We start from the raw sequence: 21,229 nt of genomic DNA, 5'->3' as shown, positions 1-21,229 counted from the left end.
ATTGCGATGGCTGATTTGTGGAGTTGGCGGTGGTGGTTAAATTTACAAGTTGTCGACGTCGGTGAAATTTCTCAAGTTGATAGAGTTTCCACACGAATATTCTTGAGGCGCTAAAGGGTTTGTGTGAAATTCAACCCTCGCTTATTAGTGATGGCCTTAATGCCTGAACATTAATTATTTTCGGAGGAACATGAAATCTTCCACTGAAGGCAATTGAATTGGCAATGAAGATTTTAAAAAGTGATTATATGATGTTCTTGATTGATTTTTATTTTGTTTTGAATTCTGAAGAATTTCTAGATCTTTCTTGAGCGGTGATGGATACATGATTGATGCGTAAAGCTTCACACTACGTTGTGACAGCAAATTCCGATAAGACCGGCTCTACAAAACTTCAATTCTCATGTCTTGTTACGGTTATGTGTGGCGACCATCAATACAAATATGATCTCGACTAAGTCGAGCTTCTGCATGAGCCATATAAATTCCGAAATGACAATACCTTCCTTTCACTTACCTTAACCACCTACACACGTAGAAGTATACCTGAGGACGCCATTTGGAATAGATCAATATCTTTAAAGTGCCACCCACGTGTATATAGATATACAGACGAGACCCCTATCGCCCTTAGTTATGGTGTTGAGATCCTTCGTATTGAAGTATGAGGAACATCGTCAACCCGTTTGTAATAAGTTGCGCCAAAGCGAGATTTGGTTATCTAGTAATGACAACCGATCCTTTCGCCGAGATCATTCATATCCTGCCCTGGTATGCCGTGAATGTGGCGGTGAGCTGCTTGTGTATCCTTCGTATATAACAAGTTTGAGTGTATGTCCGATTACCGAAAATCCTCACTGGCCGCTTTCGACAGATCGACTGTGAGCCACGGAAAAGACAGGGAGGGGATTGACCAGTTGCCGGATGAACAGAGTCATTACTTCCTCAATTCCCGAGTTGAGTTCCGCCACTTCAGCGACTTTGTTTGCGGATGTGGACTTCGAATATTCTCATCGCATCTGACTGAACCTATTGTCCTGTCCACCCAGTGTATGTTTTATCAGATTAGTATCGGGCGGACGAGTCGTCGAAGGTCAAGTAAACTCGCGCAATTGCCTGCGCAGTCTCATATCCGCTATCTCAATTTAGAACTGGCGTCTGCGGGCGATTTAATGAAGGGCGAATCTTCTCGAGGTGATTGTTCAAGTGGAAGAGCTGATGCGCGGCCAAACAGGACTTACTATGAGGCGTCAAATACTTTTAAATTGAGAATAGATCTGAGTGGTTGCATGGGAGTTATTGACCTTGTATACGCAAAGTTCCTCATGTTGTCATTCTCTCGTGGTGTATGATTAATATCAAGTGTTGTTGAAATACTTCCCCTCATAATATGTGAAAAGGTATTAACGTTATCGAGTTGAGATCTTGGCGTTCAGTCGCACAATCCTTAGTCTATTTTCATGCCTGAACATCAATCGTTCTTCCATTTCAATTAATGCACATCTCCAAAATCCCCTCCAATATCAGCAGCAATGACGCATCGAGAACCCATCTCAAACATCTTTAAACACCACCCATATAATTTTATGCTCGTTAAGAATTATCTTCATTTGTGTGGTGAAGGTAAATAACTCGGATTATGGTTTCTCCAAGCTATGCTTGGACATGCACGCAGCTGCAAATTGACATTGGAACTGCACCAAGCAGCCCAGAAACAAAATCTGATCCATTGAATGATTTGCAAAAGAACTTTAAAGATTACACATCTTGATACTATCGGGTGACAGAGGAGTTTTCTTCTACCTTTAGTCAGGAAATGGAAACTCTAAGACAGGTATTGCGGGATGAGAGCCCCTCAATGCTTAAGTTCATGTCCTTCTTCTCCACTCTCTTCACCGAGAACCCCTGGATGAGTCTTTTAATTGTCAATATGTGTGTGGATGTTGTAAATTACATACCAATATTATCTCTTGTCAACTTTATAGGTGAATTCACTTTTTGCAATGTGGCTCAATTATATTTGTATATTCACCAATCATCTTCCATTTTCAAAGCGATATCTCAATTCCTATCAGCTGCTCTGTTCCACTGTTTTTTTTCCCTTGCAATTCGATATCATCGCTATCTCACGCAAAAGAAATACGAGTAGGCGAGAAGTCTCTCGTGAAGCAGTGATCTTCGTGAAAACATACACCTCTTTTGGAAAGGAGAGAGTACTGAAGCGTGCTTCTCAAGCCCTCAGATAGGTTCCGGGAGCATTTGCGGAAGCCTTTGCATATAGCGGGACTTATAATTTCCATAACCCTTATAATTGCCCTTGGCATTTGGTGCCCACTCCCTGAGATCTACACTCAAACACTGTACGGTTTCAAAGCCATGCTTCGTATAAAGCGGAAAGCCAAAAGGCGAAGCTTGCGTGAATATGGGCAAGCCCTTCTTGTCCGCCAGTTTGTTGCCATATTCAACGAGAGCATTACCCATACCACGTCGTCGGAAAGTCGGTTCTGTAAAAATGACTTTGCAAAGAATGTGACGTTGACCTTTAGTCCATCTCTCCAGCCATCGATCGGTGTCAGCCTGTACGAACATCGGCAGACCAGGGGGGGAGTCAAATTCGCCTTTAGCCAAATCCTTTTTCGAAGCTAAGATCTTCGCTGCAGCCTTCTCATCTCGTTCTCTGATTTCCACATGGGCTGGAGTATTCCATGAGGCCCAAGCAGTAATCTCGCCCGTATCCTTGTCGACTACTTTGATATGCTGCCAGTTTGGGTCACCGATTTGACCTTCGAGCATCTCCGTCACTCTTTGCTCGAATTCTTTTGGATTGTCGAAGTACAAGGCAAAAGCATTGTCGGGGAGACAAGCAACGACGTGAACGTAAGCGAGTCGGGGTATATCTGCACGAGTCGCCGGCGCAAGTTCAAATGTTGGAGACGCTTGATTCATGATGTTTGAGTATGATGCGCCGGGTATATCTTGAGATAGTATAGGCAATCTGAAGTTCATGATTCTAAAGCCTCTTGCGATATCGTCTTCGGTTGCGAGATTATATAAATCATTTGCTTTATAAAGCTGAACTCAGAATACGACGGATAAGAGAAGCACAGATGGCACAGCAAATGATATATACAACGTGGAGTCACTTAAGTTTGTGTGATACTCCGGGAAGTTGTTGGAAGATTGGAGCCCTCCCCCAGCCTCCGTATAGAATCGCCTATAAGCATCAAAGACTGCCAAGATAACGAATCTCAAGGATAATTACATGTGCGTTAGATCTATGTAGAAGATAGACTTGGCAGGTACCGAAGAGTTGGGACCGATGAAGGTTGCAGAAGCTTAGCCAGCAGCTTAGTGATACAATTCTGAACGAGTCCTTCTATTCTTACTTTCTCTGGGGTTCTTGACAGAGCGGCACCCAGCCGAACCAGACCGAGCTTATCAATATGTAAGCTTCCAACACCACCAACGTTACGACTGCGCCGCAACCACCGCCAGACGATAGAAGTCTTCACGGACACTGTAGTCTGAATTTTGCCGCATTGATATATTATCGCTGCGATATTTTTACTCTTGATTGGTGTAAAATCACCTTTCAAATCCGGATATTGGATTATTCCGCTGCTTGCATCTTGTTTCTTAGTAAGAATTATCGGGGCAGTATTAACAAGGAAGCTTCGTTATTTCATCGATACATGCTTGTAGGCGCTATGCTTCTGGCAATCGTAAGAGGTATTCTCACGATATTGCATCTCACAACTTCAAAGAAACGGATAGACCCCGAGATTCTCGCTAGCTGGTACGAAACTTGGAAGTCCACGTTCTCTACTGGCAGCCGAATTTGCATTACCGCCAAGCTATGTATGCATAGGCCATGGTGTTTTACTCATTGCGGGCTATCTAATATCTTCTATCGCTCTTGCGATAGCACAAGCTGTGTTTGCAAGTCTACTGAAAGGTGATATTTGTTAGCAGCTACCAGATGTGGATCAAGCAGCCAATTTGACGTCGTATCAATGAAATGTCAGAAATCAATCCACAAAGGCTTCTCCTCAATATTTGAGGTAGTAAGAACCAAAGTTAACGCTTATTTTGCCTTTTGAGAGAATAATTCCATCTGGCGCTCCTACTTTGATTATCTTTTCAATTTAACTGATCACGTGATACAAATCGGTGACGGGATTGATGGATGTCCAAGTAGAATTTAGACAATAGGGTTTGATTCTCCAAATGGACTTCAAGTAATGGGAAACAATTATACCAGTCAACTTAAGGGAATGGGGTTTGAATGCTTGAGTTCATTTGAAACTATTGCAGGTTATTGAACTAGCTGTCAGCCACTTCAAGTAGCTTCCACGTGATCCGGCTCACACGGGTAGGAACAAATCCTCATCTTACTCCTCACTCCTCTTGACCCGTTTAATCTGTTAATAATGAACCTTTCGCCATTTAGTGATTCTTATCGTTCTTCTATGGTTTCATTAGCCATATGTCTGATGACATAGTAGTTGGTTCTGATCTGTAGTAATGTGTGAATTCAATTCTGTAGATTTCACCAAAAGCTCATTCGAGAGGTTCAGACTCATAGTAATTAGGGTGGAGCTCATGTCTTATTTGTTGGTACCATTGAACTTGACAATTTTTACAACTGAAATCCCTTCAATTCATGCGTCTTACATTCTAGCCTTATGCACCCACAAGTGTTCTATTTACGTCAGCATATTGCAGTAACGAGATGAAATAGAGGATTAAACGAGTTGCGTAGCCTGCCAATCTCACTCCATTAATTTCTCGTGTTCCTTCTGTGGCCTCAACCGCTCATTCCTACCCAATTTTGATGTATCTTATACCACCGTTCTTTCGCAACAATTGAATGATTCGCAAAGTACATGCGATAAATCCATTGTGTCGTGATTAGCCATGATTGTAAAGGATTGTCATGCCATGCACCGCCAGAAATGGCTCTAGAATACTACACTGACTTGGTCTTGCCGCAAAGGATCTCAAGCACATAAATAAATATAGCAACCTCAAGTTAAGTCTAGTATTCTCCAGGTTTTGTCGTCGTCACTCTTTGGTTTTCCCATCTCTTTTCCGTGTAGCATTCGCTATGCGGGTATTTCACATTGTTTCTTTGCAATTAATCTTGCTTGCATTTGCAAGCCTAGTTCGTTCATTTCAATTCACAAACACGGCCTTTAACCCAGTATTAGGACAGCAGTTTACGATCACTTGGGTTAATTCAACCGGCTCCGTTACTCTTCATCTAGCACCCATTCAATATTATAATGAAAGTGTTTCGCTAGCCAGCGCGGTATCCATAGGAGGTGTGTTACAAACCAGATATTGCTCAAATATTATACGAGACTGACGGTATAAATGGTAGTTGCAACATCGGGAAATTCATTAACTTGGACTCCGGACAAATCACTTCAAGCTGGAGTTTATAAGATATTTTGGGTTCCTTCGGATAATACTCAGCCTGAAGTAGACAGCCCGACATTCACGCTCGGTCAAATGCCTGCTGGCTCTTCTACCAATACAAGTAGCGCAAACAACGGTCAGACTAGCTCAACCGGCGCAAGCTCAACCACTCCACTCCCTGCTAGTCCCACCGCAGCAATCGTGGAAGCAGCTTCAGCTTTGACTTCACCAATGAGCACTCAGCCCGCATCCGATCCCTCCAATTCCCTCACATACACCATAAAAATCAGTATCTCCGTCAGTATAATCCTCGGCGTAACACTCATCATGGTCATTGCCTTCATACTCATCCGACGTCGCCGCTATCTAGCATCTACGCCTCGGACAAAGAGACAACTCACTACGAAAGAAATCGCAGATGATAATGATTCTTGGGATGGAGAACGTCAGTTTGAACCCGGCTTACCTACTGAGTCAGAGGCTGCAACGAGATCGTATGTTGATTTGGTGAAGAAGAAACATGTGAGTGTTAATGCAGAGCCAGTGGAGATGGATGCATATTTTGTTGAGAGGAATGTGAAAGGTGGGAATGGGATAGATGAGCGGAACGACAGACGGAAGACGAGAGAAACGGATATGGGACTGGGACTAGGATTGGGAGACGTAGAAGAGCTGGTTGAACCCCGAGAATTGGATGTGGGAAATTCCGGGACGATCTACGGTGAAGGAAAAATTGGCCATCGGTTTAATGTACGAGATAATGTTAATATTATTGGAATATGATTGAGTGCATTGATCAAGCATGGATATCAGATTCTATAGAAATAATTATGAAACTCTAGAAGCTAAGGCCCTGCAAGTGCTGGACAAGAGTCTTCTGTGCACATTTGTGTTGGTTATGGTGGCTAGTACGTCTTAACGCAATATGGATGAGAGGGATGGAGAGATGATATTCAGCCTAGGAGATTTAAATCAACAAATGCATACACAATGCCTTCATTGGGCATATGCAAGAAATGATCCCTCGCGTATCAATGTCGTTAATACTAAGTTTTTTCACCTAAGATGAATTTCGGCTCTAAAGGCATGGTTACTCTCACCTCTCCATGAAGGGGTTTCGGAAGTAATTTGTGATGAATTCCCGTTTTGTCAGAAACTGTGTTCATTATAATTTGTATGCAGTTTCCTCATCGAGACGCTCGTAGGCTCTCGATCGCATCCCACTATTCATCATCGAATTTTTGCTTGACTCAAGAAACTTACAAATACCGCTAAACCCCTCTAGCCTCTCCCCAGTCCCTTGATCGCCTTCAACTTCCCTTTGTCAATCCAACAATCACTATATCTTCCGTCGTTATTCATTCCTCTCACAATAACTTATAATGCGCAATAGCAGCATCAAACGCCGTATCAACAGGCGCTACGATAGTTCTATTAAGAATCAGTTCTCAAATTTTCTAGACAGATATGAGGTCAATAATGTATTAAAAAATCCAACAAACCTCGCTGTTTCTTGAAAAGCTGCGGGAATCTTCTCAATGATTTTCGCACTGAAACTATCCGTCGCACTCTTCTCCTCCACCAGATTCAACAGGATAAGCGGACTGAAAAGTAGCTTGTCGAATTTCGGTTTAGCAGATTCAATCGTCTCGAGAGTTCCCTCTACAACTGTGACGAGATTTTGCGTCGCGGTGGCGATGGTGATGGTTTCGATCAGGGTGAGGTTTGCGGAGGAGGAAGCGACCCAGGTCCCGGTGTTAATGTCGATGAGAAGTTTGGCAGAAAGGGTGACGATGGGGAAAGAGGTTAGAAGGCTGCCGGACCACTGGGGAGAGAGGCGGACGAAGTCAGTTGAATGAATCAACGGGATATCATGGTGGTAAGTGTGTGAAAGAATGGGAGACATACACTAGAGACAGTTTGGTTGAGAGAGGTGGTTGTATTTGAAATTTCTGAAATGGCATCTACGATTGCTTGGCCATCGCAAAGGACTTTGGAGGCGAGGAAGAACACAGGGAGGATAGTAAAACGCATTTCGAAATGAAAGTTTGGGCGTAAGTATGAATAATTATAGTCAGATAGATGATGATGAGGAAAGCTTTCAGAAAAATTTATACAATCTTACACATCTGTGCGTATCCGCATTATATATTCCACATCGGATAAATCGATTGTTACCTCTCACTCTCACAGTGGATTTCGATCGGCAAGCAACCAGACAACAAATATCTGCAGTTTCTTAGGCCCTTTCGACGCATCAATATCCTTCAATATTCGCTCTCGGGTGCTCATCATAAAGAGTAATGATGTGATGAGGGGGAAGCACAAATGAACTGGATCAATGACTAGTCACCCGCAGCCAATTCCCTGCAAAGTCCGTTCGGCAAAAAAGCATTGCGAGCTTAATTTTATCTTCGGACGGATATCATAGAGAATTAACATGCTAAGCATGCTGCAGGAACACATGTCTGCGGGGTAATCTGGGGAAGTATCCTTGTCTGCCGCGGTTTAGGGTTTCACATGTGAAGAACCGGTAGGGATGATACCTACAAGCAATATCAGTGAGATCAAGGAAGTTCTCAGTCAATCATACTTCCTTATGTGATAATGCGATTTGGAATTTCTTGCCAGGCGAGTCGTACGGAACGCATATGATTTGCAAGGTGGTTCATTCTGATGCATTGAGAATTTTTTTCCGTTGGCTTGTGGAACAGTGTCTTAGGAAAGGGTTGCAAGGACCGTTGCGTTCAATGCACACGACTTACTACAATCACAGTTGATAGCAGGTTTGACAGAGAAAAGCAATAATACCATCGACTTTGATGTGATCAAAACGATGCAGAGGCCCACCGTTCACGGATCAGTTTCTGACCCGATGAAATGCCCTACTGATCTAGAAGAGGGGATCGACGTTCCCTCCTGAAAATTTGTCTATCACTTTTTTAACTAAAAGATATCTGACTCTTTCAAGCTCTCAAACTAGTGGGCTCAATATTTTGCTTCAAATTGCATGTCATCTTAGTTCAAGCCCGGTTCGCACAATCTGTCTTGGTTCTCCAATGTCAGCTAACACATTCAACATCAACTATTCGATGCTAATTCGTAAAACCCATGCTTGTTGTTCGATACCAATTTATTCAATGAACGCCTGATACAAACTTGCCTCGTGGTAATATTTCATCACTGACACCACATCATCACCGTCTCGATCGTCGGGTGAGACACTGGCCTTAGCGTTGTCTATTTGCTCGATCAGCGCCGGAAACTCTTTTGAGTTCGTGACACTTGTCGTCGCAAGTTTTGTACGGGAATCAGTACCCTCGTTCTGGGCACCATTTAACATCCTTTTGGAAGTTCTCAAAGATTCCGGCATCGAGGAGTGTGCTGAAAGAGAATGGCGTTGGCACGCAAGCAATCCAAACAGCCCTGGCTCACGGTCAAAGAAAGAGACAAGCCAGCCAGTAGTTTTTCTTGCATCGGGTTCCCCGTCAACTGGGAGAAACGAGTTACGTGTCTCTCTTCTATATACTGAGTAGATAGTTCACACTGAAAATCCATTTGCAACGCTGGAGCCTGTTATCACAATGACTTGGTGACCAGAAGATGTAATGCATTCTTTCTAATGGAACCATAAAATCTTACGAATCCTGACTCAAACTATGCATGGAAATAGACCCACTGAAGACTATTTCTGACCATCCACTTGGGATATTTTTGGAGGTCATCCTTCGGTCATGAGCCGTCCACACTTGCGGAGGGAATATCTGCTTCTCTTTGTTATCAATATGAAATGCACTACAATTCTTATTGAATAGCTCCTGATTTGATTGCCTAATCTCGATTCTGATTTACTGCTTTGTGGATCCAAAGTATCGTCGTAAAGGCACAGGTAGTTTGATGATGCATGGGGCTGCAAGTTCATAGAAATGGACTTGAGGTATTCGTCGAGTCAACCAGTGACGGACGTGAATTGTAATCTTACAAAGCATATGCTTTCGTCATTATTCGCCCTTCGCTCTTGCCTTGGAATACCACCCCTACAAATTTTGACGAAGAACAACTCGCAAAATTGAAGGAAGTTATCGTGCCAGGACCATATCGCATCTGGCTTATGTGGAGACCTCAGAGTAGAAAGTTTGTGAAGGGACAAACTGTATTTCGGAAGAGAACTAGGCGTTAGCATATATTGAAGACGGTAGCATGATTCTGGTCTGTTTTAATCTAGATTGTCAATCAAATTAAGTCACATTAAGTCATAAATACCAAGCTGTTGGCGTCGATGTGCCTCTTGTGTTTCAATCAAGCTGTGCGACCAATAGACAGATTGTTGAAATGATTACAGATGACCGGCTAAACCACGGGGTCTCACGTCATCACGTGTGTCACTTAAGTTTGATAATTCGGCAGTATCGACGAGTATTTGCTGATAATTGAGTTCTGGTTGATACAATCTCCAACAACTTCAATTGACTTGGTCTTACTTTCTTTCCCAATTAAAAGATGTTCTCAACGACTTCTGCCTTCCAATGGCTTCATAATGACACAAAACCAAGATATATGGCACCACCATTTTCCACGCCTTCTCAGAAGTATGCCTACCCATCACCAATTCTATCGTCTGAGGGAAACAACTCTTCGCTCTATAATCTCTTAACACCTTCATTCTTCTCAATCACTTCTTCGTTCCCATTCATCCAATCTTCGACTTCAGATCCCGTAGCTCCTTTGGTCAAGCCCGGAGATGGGGAAGATTCGAGCAAGAACTGCTTCTTTGATATAACTGTTGATTCTGGTGGGGTCTTACGCTCGTTGGTGGGCTCATCCTTTGCTGATATAACTCCAAGCTCCCGCGGGTCGCATCACCTTCAAGCTTTATGATAAGATTACTCCCCGAACTGCACGCAATTTCCGTGAATTGTGTACCGGTCAACATGGATTTGGATATGCTGGAAGTTCTTTCCATCGTATCATTCCACAATTTATGTTACAAGGTGGGGATTTCACTAGAGGAAACGTAGGTCATTTACTCACATACATCCTCTCTGGGAAACTGCTGATTAAACCTCAGGGAACTGGTGGGAAATCCATTTATGGTAGAACGTTTGCGGACGAAAATTTCGAGCTTAAGCACACGAAGCCTGGTCAATTGAGTATGGCTAATGCAGGGAGAAACACGTAGGTTTCGTTTCTGATATCCGTTCTTGATATCCATGAGTCAGATGAAAAACTGACTTTCAATAGAAATGGCTCTCAATTTTTCATTACCACAATAGCCACGCCTTGGTTGAATGGTAAACACGTAGTGTTTGGTGAGGTAATCGAGGGTATGGATCTTGTGAAGAAAATTGAAGCACTTGGTACTCGTTCTGGTACTCCAAGAGCTCGTGTTGCTATTACTAAATCGGGTATCGTTGAGTAAGGGGATAACGGATTAGGACAGTTCATATTTTTATGGTTGGCGGCTGGCTGCTCACAAGTATCTAGCTAAATGACCATAAGATATCGTGTGTATTATACGCTCGACAATATAATGTATATTGGTTGAACACCCAACATTATCAGCTCGATTCCTTTTATCAGATGAAACTTGCCGTTCAGGCTGCACTCCTGTAGCGTTCTTTTTCCGCTGCCGAAAGCCTCAATGGAGCGGTGAGAAGAAAAGCTAATATTCAGAATGAATTTCGATCTTTCTAGGATATGCTCCCAGCCATATTAGCATAATCTCGCCATTCCTTTTATTAAGGTGGCTCCATCTGCCCTCCCCTTTGATCCCTTCTCACTCCTTTAACCAAACTAGGATAATTGGCTTTTATCGATTCAATGCTGTTAATAAATAAGGGTTAGTCAAAGGGGTAGATTCTCTTACATAGATAACCGGATGTGATTTGAGTGAAATGAAAAGAACGAGTCTGGACGCTTGTCAGCTAGTCTGGTCTATCGATTCGATTTCCCAAGACTGTGTCACTCAATAGCCCACCTTTCATACGAACGCCTCTTGCAATATCTGTTATAGAATGCGGTGAGGCTATACCAAATACATCCAGAAGCTCACTGTTTAACCATTACATGTCAAATCAAATCAAGAAGATTTCACTAAATCGCCTCCGCAATTTTGCCGATTGAATAGACGCATTCCTAGTGACAGCTTGCATTAAAACTATAACTTCTCAATTATTGACTGTCACTTTCTCGACCAAACAAGTAAACAGAGGTTGGTAGGATGGTATGCTCTTCAGGACTCAATGCTGCTCATGTGATATCAGAAGCCTCCCTTTTATCAGCGTAGCTTCGATGTATCACGGTCATAGCTTCAGAAGGAGTTATTGCATAAGCTTTAGGCTTGAAGTGTGAAGTGTGAAGTGTGAAGTGTCTTAAAACGCCACTGAATCTAGGAATGCCAAAGCTCTACATGAATCTATTGATGGAGTAAAACAAAATCAGAATCGACTATCTTTCTGGATCTACACAAATACCCATAAATCGAGTTCATTTTATTAGCCACAATAGTAGTATACACATGATTTTAAAAAATGTGTTTGATAACTGTTAAATGGCATGATATGTTTAAAGGATGGAGGCATCATTGTGCGTGCCAACAGACGCATGAACCATTCTCGCAAAGTGAATTGGCGAGATGGAAGAAATTAAGCGAGTTGGCTTTAGTGAATTGGCAATAACGCAAGACATCAAGAAGCAATGATAGATGCTGTCTGCTAATTGCATGTTTCTGATAGAAGCCTTGGAGCTAGAGTTTGAACTTGTTTAGGTTAAATGAGAAAACATGCGTCATTCTTGGGAGATTATCAAGAACAAATTGACAGAGCGATGATGTAATATGACTCAAACAGCCCATCCAAGTGAATTAGAAGGAGCTCAACCCTTCCGGCGCAAGCAATTACCATACTCATACCAATCTAAACTATCAGACTAAAGAGGCCTCACCATTCAAATGAACCCAAAAGACATACCTCGATCGCACACGATGACAGAAAGATATCCGACCGGACAAACCTAACATCCAAGAATTTTACAATCTCCAAGATCATCAATATCCATCTACATCGAAGATCTCCCCAAAACTGAATATCTCGCTAGAATGTGCATAGTAAACTACTCATATCACCACTACCATCTCTCTACTCCCCGACCCCAACCTTTCTAGCAATAACTCGAGACAAATCCCTCCTCTATTATGATGACTCCAAACCCAGACAAGAACTCCAAATCCCCCTCTTCATCCGCAGAAACGCATTCTTCAGGACTCAATGACCACATTCCACACCCCAGCTCCGCTTCTACGCCTAGCGAATGCAACACGTGCAATGATATCTACTCTTTTCAGCATGATATAGATCATTAATATCACCATACACACATAACACAATAAAAACCAACCATCCTATCCCATCCAATCGATAGTTCAAATTCATATTCGTCAGATATACACATTGCCTCCTTTTCTCTCCCCCTACCTTCACTTCTCTAACCGGAATTACAAGCGAGCGTGCTGGCTAGTAGGGAATGTTATCTAGGAAGATGAGATGGGATTATTGGGAAGAGATATACATTTGGGTATCTAGTAGAGAATGTTATCTAGATGAGATAGATGAGATATAATGAGATTAGAGAGTTTTATATCTACCTAGGTACCTAGATCCTAACCATCTCACAATCTCTCCATAAAGACGTATTCTCATCATTTAAATCCCCAACAAAACATGTATAAGCTCCATTGATTTTCATTTCATTTGATTTTCGCACTAGTCTAGCTACCAATCCATCCTCTCCTATCAATTCTATCATATGAACTACATTCATCATTCACCCATCCATCCAAGCAAACATCATAATCATATATACACTTCCACTGTCCTTCCTCTTCCCTTTAACTATCCTCCACAATAAGAACCTCAACTTCATCATCCCTTGAGTTCCAAAAAACATTAATAAACACCCTAACAAATCCAATCCAATCCAATCCAATTGATCATCAACATCATACACACATTCATCCGAACCAAGCCAACCAAAAAGAAAACAGAAAAAAAAAGAGCGCGAGAATCCTAAATTCTATCCAAATTTCCAAACAGTCAATCAATCAAACAAAACTATAACCACAACATCACATTAATAATCCAACCAATCAGCCAACCAACATAATCGTTCATTCATTCATTCGCACCTGCTAAATAAATACTCCAACAATGCACACGCTCACAGGACTGGTAACCAGGTATCTGACCATATTTTATCTGTATCAAATGAACCGCGTCATTATTCGCTTAAATTTCCTTCTTCTTTCTGTTATAATGTTTCCCGATTTATGGTTCGGTATTACTGTCGATATTCGGATTATCCCCTCGAGGTTCTGTGTTGGTTGCTGGTAAATTTACGGTTATAAAACTTGCATCTGTGGGAAAATCGAAGGCTGGGGTATCTTTCGACACAGTCGTCTCGATCTCCATTCCAATTTCCAAGACTGGATTCTTGTCTTTTGACGTCTGCAGATTCTCTATTTCAGAAGCACTAATTTGAAGAGGCTTCTTAATCTCTTTCGGAACAGGAGCATCAATCTCTAATCTTCCTCCCTCATTTGTTAGCCCGGTAGTCTCGCCTTGAGCTACAGCGGGCACTGAGCTCGTAATGACCACATCTCTTTCCTGTCCTTTCAAACCAATCGGACTCTCAATCTCCCTCATAGGGAAAGCACTCTCAGAAGCAGCATAACCTCTCTGATCGATACTCTGACCAACTTCATATCTTTGGTTCTGGGTAATACTATCCGGTACAGATTTTCTTCCTTCAACTTCACGATTTGAAGTTGGTTTTACTGCGAGGATTAGCACTACCACACTGAGAACTAAGATAAGTATATTTTTTCTATCCCGCATCGCTACACCAGCTGCTTTGACTAGGAGTTCCGTGAGTGTTTCATCTCCATCTACCGTCCTTGTGGGAGTCCTTGGTTTCGAAGCAGGAGTATAAGTAGAAGAAACCTGTGCTGTTTCACTTCGGGTAGAAGCTTTCTCATAGATATCCCTTAGTCTCGTTTCTTCCGCCTCCTTTTCCTGTTTCGCGATTTTTTGTCGTAAATTGCCTTCCTCCTTCAGTTTCCTCAACACTTCTTCTTCCTCCATAATTTCTCTAGCTCGCTCCTCAAGAACTCTCTGTTCTGCAAGCTCTGCCTCGAAGATACGTTGTGCTTCTTCTTCTAATGCTACTTCTTCTTCTTGAATTCGTTGGGCTTCTGCTTCCAGCTCTTTGGCGGCTTGGTCTTCATCGTTATGTTGTGGTGGCCCGGGATCCAGATCAGCTGACTCTTGAGCTCTATTCACTTCTTCCAAAAGCCGTGTAACTTCAGTTTCAGCTTCAGTTCGTAATTTCTCGACTTCTTTTTCCTGAAGTCTCAAAGTCTCTGCTTCAACATGAAGTTCCCCAGCTTCTTCCTCTGCTTTTTGGAGTCGCAAGATTCCGGCTTCTTCTTCAACCCATCTAGCTTCTTCCTCTTTAGCTTCCGCCAAATCTTCTTCTCTCAACCTCAAGAGTTCAGCCTCCCTCGCGCACTTCTCCGCCTCTTCTACCGCAGCCTGAGAAGCAGCAGCCAACCATTCGTTTCTTTGAATTCTCTCTTCCAAGCCACCTCTCTTCTGTCTCAATGTAACCTTATCCATTCCCTGCTCATGTAGCCTCTGAGCCTCCGATCCTAAACTTTCCCTACTCGAATCATCCGAATAAAGTCCATAACTATCCTCATCTCTCTCTTCCGCCTCTCGTAGTCTCTCGATCAAATCCTCCATATCTTCAACCATCCATGGTTGAACAAATGGTTCAATTTCGATATCTACTCTTTCCATCTCTCGCCATGCGGCTGCCCAGGCCCCAGCTCTCATTAAGCCGTTGCTTGCGAAGATTTTGACGTTGAATCTTTTATCATCTTCGTCTTGGTCATCATCTTCGTATCTGACGTCTCGACGGCAAATATCGCACCAGACTTTTTCTGGCCTGGGTCTAAATCTTCCAGTGCTACCAAATCCACTGTCTCTTTCGTCTGAGTCATCGTCCGAGGATGTGGTGTTAGGACCCATATAATGCCCACATCGGAGAATTTTAGCTCGGGGACGGACTGGAAGTTCCAAAGCATCAAGAAAACGCTCTTGAAGACATTCATAACTATCTTGCGGATGTGGAAGTAATATTCCACGAGTGAGAATGGTTTCGCTGAGCTTCTCCTGTAAAAGATAATATGCCTCACGAATACTGTAAAGATTGGCGGGAAGTTCTGGAGCAAGTATAGCTTTGGCGTATTGCCATTGCAATGGAAGAACGGTAACATGAAGGAGTACAAGAGAGGATTCTTCTCTAGTTTTCTTGAAACGAGTTGGCGTACGACTCTTGGAGTATTGAGAACCAGTTGGAGTGCCAAGACGAGAAACCGTGGGATTTTGTTGTCGTTTTACTGAATAAGGGGTGGAAAAGAGTGAAGGGGCTGGTGAATACATTTGCATCGCCCTGATATCTGACGGTGTACGGAATGGATGACGTGGTACTTTTCTCGGACTGCATGACGAGTCCATTGCTCTTGGTGCAGACGCGCGAGAATGAGAACTACCGCTAGGAGTTCTTGAGATGATAGATTCTGTTGCAGCTTCTTCACCAACAACCGGTGAATTGAGCTCAACCAATTGGTGAGCTTCTTCACTCAAATTGAGATGTCGACTTGATTGCCATGAGTGCCGATTGCTTATGTTCACTTTGCTGGGTTCTTCCTCCGCGGAACCTATTGACAACCGAGGACTCTTGTCGGAACCATCAGTGAAAACATCGTCTTCGACATCTCCATAGCGTGAGCTGCTATCTCTTCTTTCCATATCATAGTCCCCACGTTCTGTTTCGGCATCGGTACTAGAAAGATCGTGGTGAAGAATACTGTCCTCGTTCTCCGTTTGTTCTTCGTCTTCCATCGTATCGTTTGCGATATCATATGTCAATTCCGTTCCGTCTTGCCCGTTGTATGAACTTCTTTCGTAGCTCTCGTCGGTTCCCGCGCTCGAGAGAGAATCATCATGATCTTCTAGCTCACAGGTATCCGCCGTTTGTGTGCTGAGGATTAAATCGTTGTAGTCGTTCGTGGCCGTACTCCTCGTGGGATCCTTCTTTTCAATGCTCTCCACAACCTTTCGCGCTGCATCCTTGATCTCCGCATCGATTCGCCGCATCTGTAGTTCCCTTGCCTCTGCTCGTTTGCGCTTCTCATCTCTTGCGTATTTGCAGTCTTCGCAGTCATCATGTTCGTTGTGTTTCGTTTCTGTGCCTGCGAGTATCGAATCGTCCTCTTGTAACTCTGGTAACGCTTGATCCAATATTAAATCTCCTTCAATCTCAGATCCCTCCATCTCCAACCTCTCTTCTGTATATCTTTGTGAATCCTCCACCTGAGACACTACTTCACCAATATCTTTCCCCTCACTTGTCGCATTCTCCCCGTCTACTTCCTTGGTATCTTTATCTTCAACCATATCATTCAGAGAATTGGAATCTTCATGAATATTAAAATCCGATTGTCGACGAGAACTTGATTGCGACATTTGACCTCGACTTTCCAATATAATCCCGTTAAGTATACCCGTTTATAGCGATGATCGGGAAGTAAATATTGACGGATCTGTGAAACAGTTCATGCAGCAACCCGTCGATTAATTTTGATGATTGGTACGAGGATGAAGTTGGAGGGTTTGACAACAAGTGTACGGAGTGATTTTACAAGAATCTCATTAGTTAACTAGTGAACTAACATGCAGAAAGAATAGGAAGCATATCTGTCCAAAATGAATCATTTGAAACCATGGGAAGATATCTGATGAAATGGAAGAGTAAATGTTGAGATTGTTGGGTTGTCGTGGTGACCATGTAAATATTTGTAGGGGACCAGGGGGACGGATCTTTTAGCTCTTACCCTTCTTAGAAGTGCCAAACTAAAAGGTGGAAGGAATTGAGGAGAAATCCAACGACGAACAAATCAATTGAATATAAAATGGTAATGAGGCAGGGGTGAATTGTTTCCGGACTCTTTTTCGGGTTGGATTGAGAATCATCTACCAAACTTTGGAGAATGTCGGTGAGTGTCAAAAAGTCAATGTCAATGTAGGTACGTACCTACCTAGTTCACGATGCTTCATTTTGGCGTACCTTTTGACGTTTTGTCGGTTAAAAGAGGTCAAAGGACCACCAATTGAACATTGCTAGAAAGTCGACCTGCGCCGAAGTGGGTGAATTAGAAACATTGTTCGTCATGGTATTCTTGGAGTACTTTGACTCTAAATTTATCCCTCGTTGCTTCTTGGATGAAGAAGAAGAAGAAGAAGACGAGAGGAAAGAAAATGAGAAGCTAATTTCATGCCCCTTCATCATCTTCCGAACAATTGGCGTAACCGATGATATATAAGATGCCAGCTTGTTGAAGATTCAACCAGCGGTAGAACCCCGAAAGTGTGCTCGCTCGTATTCCTTCGTCCGCTTCTTAACACTTCTTCTTTCTTAGTACCACCAGTGTACTTGCGCTTCACTTATCTTGGTCTGGGGGATTTTCTATCTGACCGACTATGTGGGGGGATTTCAGGGACCAAGAGCTGATCTCTACCCTGTTCCTGAATGAAGTCTTGGGTGTCTTGTTTGAACCGTCGACTAAACACACGATGCCCTCATCTCTTTCTCTTTTGATATGGTAACACAAATACTCGATAATATCGAGGTCGTTGCCGTTGCCGTTGCCGTTACCGTTACTTCAAATGTCGTACTGCATATTCGAGTAAATATTATCCAGCCAAGATCCGAGCCGATGGAAACGGGCCAGTAACGAGATATGGCATTTTAACTTGATCGTCGTACAAAAATTCCGGCTAATAAGTCGTGTAACGAAAGGCCACTAGGTACCATATCATTTTGAGGTTCGCCGTCGCTACAGATATCACGATATAAATTGTAACATTATTTGAAAAGCTTCATGTTTTAAGATTCTTGAATCCATGCAAAAGAAAAATTCATTGCCAACCACGTCATGATGCCTTTGTTAGTTCCAGGGGTCAACTAGTCTTATCTTTCCTTCATGCACTTCCCTCCCAAAATCAAGGTCTTAGAGTCCAGAAGGTGGAAATTGGAAGTTAAACTAACTATCGTTTCCAAGCTTAGTTGTTCCTAAGCTCTAATCTAGCCCCAGTCTAACTCTTGAAAATCTGGCGGGGAGAATTATTTACTTGGAATAATGGAGGGGCCTCCGAGTTTCAAAAGTCGAATTTCTTGTAATCTTACGAGAATTCCATCTTTGGGATTCATTATTTATTCTCGTAGATTCCCTTACATCTTTCTCAAACTTTCTTTAAATCCTATACACCTACCTATATTCTTTTTCTACGACGACTACATTAATTTGGTTATCCATCAAATCCAAGATCAGTATCTTCAAAATCCGTCAATATGGGGGACATTAATGAAGAAAGTAAGCAACCTCTCAATTCCTCAACCACTCCAACATTCCGATTTCAAAGAAGCATACCTAACATCAACAGGAAAACCTACTCCGGAGAACATGACCATGCTCCAAGCCTTTGAATGGTATGTTCCAGACGATCATAAGCATTGGCAAAGACTTCACGATGCAATCCCTTCTCTCAAAGCTACCGGTATCGATAACATGTGGATCCCACCCGGATGCAAAGCTTCTTCTCAATCTGGAAATGGTTATGATGTGTATGATTTGTATGATTTGGGAGAATTCGAACAAAAGGGAGGAAAGGGTACGAAATGGGGTAACAAGGAAGAGTTGGTAAAAATGGTGAAGAAAGCCAATGAGGTTGGGGTAGGAATCTATTGGGATGCTGGTAATACCCCCTCGAAACAATATACTTCTAGCAAGAAAAAAAGCTAACGTTCTTTTCTTCTTCAAGTCCTTAATCACAAAGCAGCAGCAGATCATAAAGAGAAGTGTCTTGCCCAGGAAGTCGACGAGGAAGACCGCACAAAGAACATTTCAGACCCGTATGAAATTGAAGGCTGGCTCGGTTTTGACTTTCCAGGCCGTGGCGATAAATACTCGAAACAAAAGTACCATTGGTATCACTTCTCTGGCACAGATTACAACGACGCAAACCAAAAAACTGCAATCTACAAGATTCTCGGAGATGAAACAAAAGATTGGGCAGATGACGGCGATGTTGATTCCGAAAAGGGTAATTATGATTACCTCATGTTCGCAGATCTAGACTACGGCCATCCAGAAGTAGAAAAAGATGTATTGAATTGGGGAGGATGGCTTGGAGATCAAATCACACTAAAGGGAGTGAGATTCGATGCAGTCAAACATTTCAGTGAGGATTTCCTGGGAAAATTCATTACTCTTATGAATGATAAATACGGCCAAGGATGGTTCTTTGTAGGAGAGTTTTGGAAGGATAGTTTGGATGATATGAACAAATATTTGGATCGCATGGGCAGAAAGTTTAGTCTTTTTGATGCACCATTGGTTTACAACTTCAGCAAATTGAGTAAGACAGAAGGAGGAGACTTAAGAGGTGTATTTGATGATACCTTGGTTCAGACTGCACCAGTCAATGCTGTTGTAAGTCATTCTTTTCTTTTCCTTTCCTCCGAGCTCTCTATTGCTTTTACCTTTCTTTCTCTCAAATACGCAAAACTAACAAGTACCTAGACACTGGTCATGAATCACGACACCTAACCTTACCAGGCTCTTGAAGCCCCTATAGAACCTTTCTTCAAACCTCTCGCCTATGCTCTCATCCTCCTCCGCTTTGATGGCTACCCCTGCATCTTCTACGGTGATCTTTACGGCATAAAAGGCGAACACCCCTTCCCTCCATCATGCGGTGGTGCACTCCCAAATCTTGCTCTAGCCAGAAAGCTCTACGCATATGGCGAACAAAAAGATTACTTCGATTACGCAACCTGTATCGGCTGGGTAAGATATGGAACTTGGGATCGACCATTCGGTTGTGCGGTAGTATTGAGTAATGCGGGACCAGGAGAGAAGAGAATGTTTGTAGGAGAAATGCATGCGGGAGAGAAATGGACGGATGTTTTGGGATGGGAACAAGGAGAGGTAGAGATTGGAGAAGATGGATGGGGAGTTTTCAAGTGTCCAGGAACAAGTGTCAGTGTATGGGTTAATGCTGAAGCGGAGGGGAGAGATAGGTTCGGAAAGTTTGATGATGATATCTACAAGGAGTAGAGAGGTAGATGGATAGATTTGGTGGGTAAATGGACCAATTGATGCAGGGTATTCTGATGTTAGAAGGGTTTTTTACGGGATTCTGGCGCAGGTAGTTCGATGATGGGTATGCGTTAGAGGGATACACACGATACACAAGATAGACAGGATAAACAATTGAATGAATGATTTTCCGCGCAAATGTCTAGCTCATCATCCCAGATCTAATTTTTGTACTTGCTGTCTATCTCTTCGGTCAAGTGACCAACTTCTTTTCCCATACTCTGTTTACGCTCGTCAATTTCACCATTTGATTGGGTGTTTTTTTAAGCATTTTGATTACACATTCGGTCAAAGATAGCTTCAAATAGGTATGCACATTCAAATCATATTTGCCGATACTCCAAAACCCATATCTATATTCGTGTATTCAACTCAAACTTCTTCGTCGCATCTTTCATTCGAGAGAGCGAGTCGACTAGGTTCACATCTGGATCTGGCAGGATCGTTCTGTTTGGACTAGTATCTCTCTCAGCTACTCGTTCCTCCTTTTAATCAGATCCTTAACCAGACATTGTAATCCGTGGGTTC

The 21,229-nt window shown here is 42.7% G+C and overlaps 7 protein-coding genes across 7 annotated transcripts; 4 read left to right on the top strand and 3 right to left on the bottom strand.

Annotated features, from left to right (window-relative positions):
• Positions 1 to 833: 833 nt before the first annotated feature.
• EAE97_000033 (uncharacterized protein) lies at positions 834 to 1,352 on the top strand (the record flags this gene model as incomplete). The annotated part of the gene is made up of 1 exon (XM_038870543.1): positions 834 to 1,352. The coding sequence occupies one exon, from the start codon at positions 834 to 836 to the stop codon at positions 1,350 to 1,352; it is 519 nt and encodes a 172-aa protein (XP_038737904.1).
• An 886-nt stretch (positions 1,353 to 2,238) lies between these two features.
• On the bottom strand, positions 2,239 to 2,946 carry EAE97_000032 (uncharacterized protein; the record flags this gene model as incomplete). The annotated part of the gene is made up of 1 exon (XM_038870542.1): positions 2,239 to 2,946. One exon carries the CDS (start codon positions 2,944 to 2,946, stop codon positions 2,239 to 2,241), a length of 708 nt encoding a protein of 235 aa, XP_038737903.1.
• A 2,161-nt stretch (positions 2,947 to 5,107) lies between these two features.
• Positions 5,108 to 6,204, top strand: EAE97_000031 (uncharacterized protein; the record flags this gene model as incomplete). The annotated part of the gene is made up of 2 exons (XM_038870541.1): positions 5,108 to 5,324; positions 5,384 to 6,204. 2 exons carry the CDS (start codon positions 5,108 to 5,110, stop codon positions 6,202 to 6,204), a joined length of 1,038 nt encoding a protein of 345 aa, XP_038737902.1.
• A 359-nt stretch (positions 6,205 to 6,563) lies between these two features.
• On the bottom strand, positions 6,564 to 7,712 carry EAE97_000030 (uncharacterized protein). Its single transcript, XM_038870540.1, has 3 exons — positions 7,330 to 7,712; positions 6,924 to 7,246; positions 6,564 to 6,852 (listed from the first exon to the last, which is right to left on the bottom strand). Exons 1-3 carry the CDS (start codon positions 7,453 to 7,455, stop codon positions 6,789 to 6,791), a joined length of 513 nt encoding a protein of 170 aa, XP_038737901.1. The 5' UTR covers positions 7,456 to 7,712; the 3' UTR covers positions 6,564 to 6,788.
• A 2,012-nt stretch (positions 7,713 to 9,724) lies between these two features.
• EAE97_000029 (uncharacterized protein) lies at positions 9,725 to 10,970 on the top strand. Its single transcript, XM_038870539.1, has 4 exons — positions 9,725 to 10,213; positions 10,266 to 10,435; positions 10,490 to 10,596; positions 10,663 to 10,970. The coding sequence occupies exons 1-4, from the start codon at positions 9,922 to 9,924 to the stop codon at positions 10,838 to 10,840; spliced, it is 747 nt and encodes a 248-aa protein (XP_038737900.1). The 5' UTR covers positions 9,725 to 9,921; the 3' UTR covers positions 10,841 to 10,970.
• Positions 10,971 to 13,742: 2,772 nt separating this feature from the next.
• EAE97_000028 (uncharacterized protein) lies at positions 13,743 to 17,006 on the bottom strand (the record flags this gene model as incomplete). Its single annotated transcript, XM_038870538.1, has 1 exon — positions 13,743 to 17,006. One exon carries the CDS (start codon positions 17,004 to 17,006, stop codon positions 13,743 to 13,745), a length of 3,264 nt encoding a protein of 1,087 aa, XP_038737899.1.
• Positions 17,007 to 18,891: 1,885 nt separating this feature from the next.
• On the top strand, positions 18,892 to 20,659 carry EAE97_000027 (uncharacterized protein; the record flags this gene model as incomplete). Its single annotated transcript, XM_038870537.1, has 4 exons — positions 18,892 to 18,913; positions 18,984 to 19,295; positions 19,362 to 20,032; positions 20,159 to 20,659. 4 exons carry the CDS (start codon positions 18,892 to 18,894, stop codon positions 20,657 to 20,659), a joined length of 1,506 nt encoding a protein of 501 aa, XP_038737898.1.
• Positions 20,660 to 21,229: the final 570 nt, after the last annotated feature.

Source organism: Botrytis byssoidea (assembly GCF_014898295.1).
Source record: "Botrytis byssoidea strain MUCL 94 chromosome Unknown BBYS_001, whole genome shotgun sequence".
In the NCBI taxonomy this organism is placed as follows: domain Eukaryota; kingdom Fungi; phylum Ascomycota; class Leotiomycetes; order Helotiales; family Sclerotiniaceae; genus Botrytis; species Botrytis byssoidea.
Note: the sequence above shows the minus strand (reverse complement) of the source record. Positions and strands in the feature narration are given on the sequence as shown.

Excerpts from the sequence above, each read along its gene's own strand:
- EAE97_000029 (XM_038870539.1), top strand. The coding sequence starts at position 9,922 with ATGTTCTCAACGACTTCTGCCTTCCAATGGCTTCATAATGACACAAAA. Across the intron at positions 10,214-10,265 it reads TGATATAACTGTTGATTCTG|CTCCCGCGGGTCGCATCACC; the intron begins GTGGGGTCTTAC and ends TATAACTCCAAG. Across the intron at positions 10,597-10,662 it reads GCTAATGCAGGGAGAAACAC|AAATGGCTCTCAATTTTTCA; the intron begins GTAGGTTTCGTT and ends GACTTTCAATAG.
- EAE97_000030 (XM_038870540.1), bottom strand. The coding sequence starts at position 7,455 with ATGCGTTTTACTATCCTCCCTGTGTTCTTCCTCGCCTCCAAAGTCCTT. Across the intron at positions 7,247-7,329 it reads TCAACCAAACTGTCTCTAGT|TGGTCCGGCAGCCTTCTAAC; the intron begins GTATGTCTCCCA and ends CTCTCTCCCCAG. Across the intron at positions 6,853-6,923 it reads GCTTTTCAAGAAACAGCGAG|AACTATCGTAGCGCCTGTTG; the intron begins GTTTGTTGGATT and ends GATTCTTAATAG.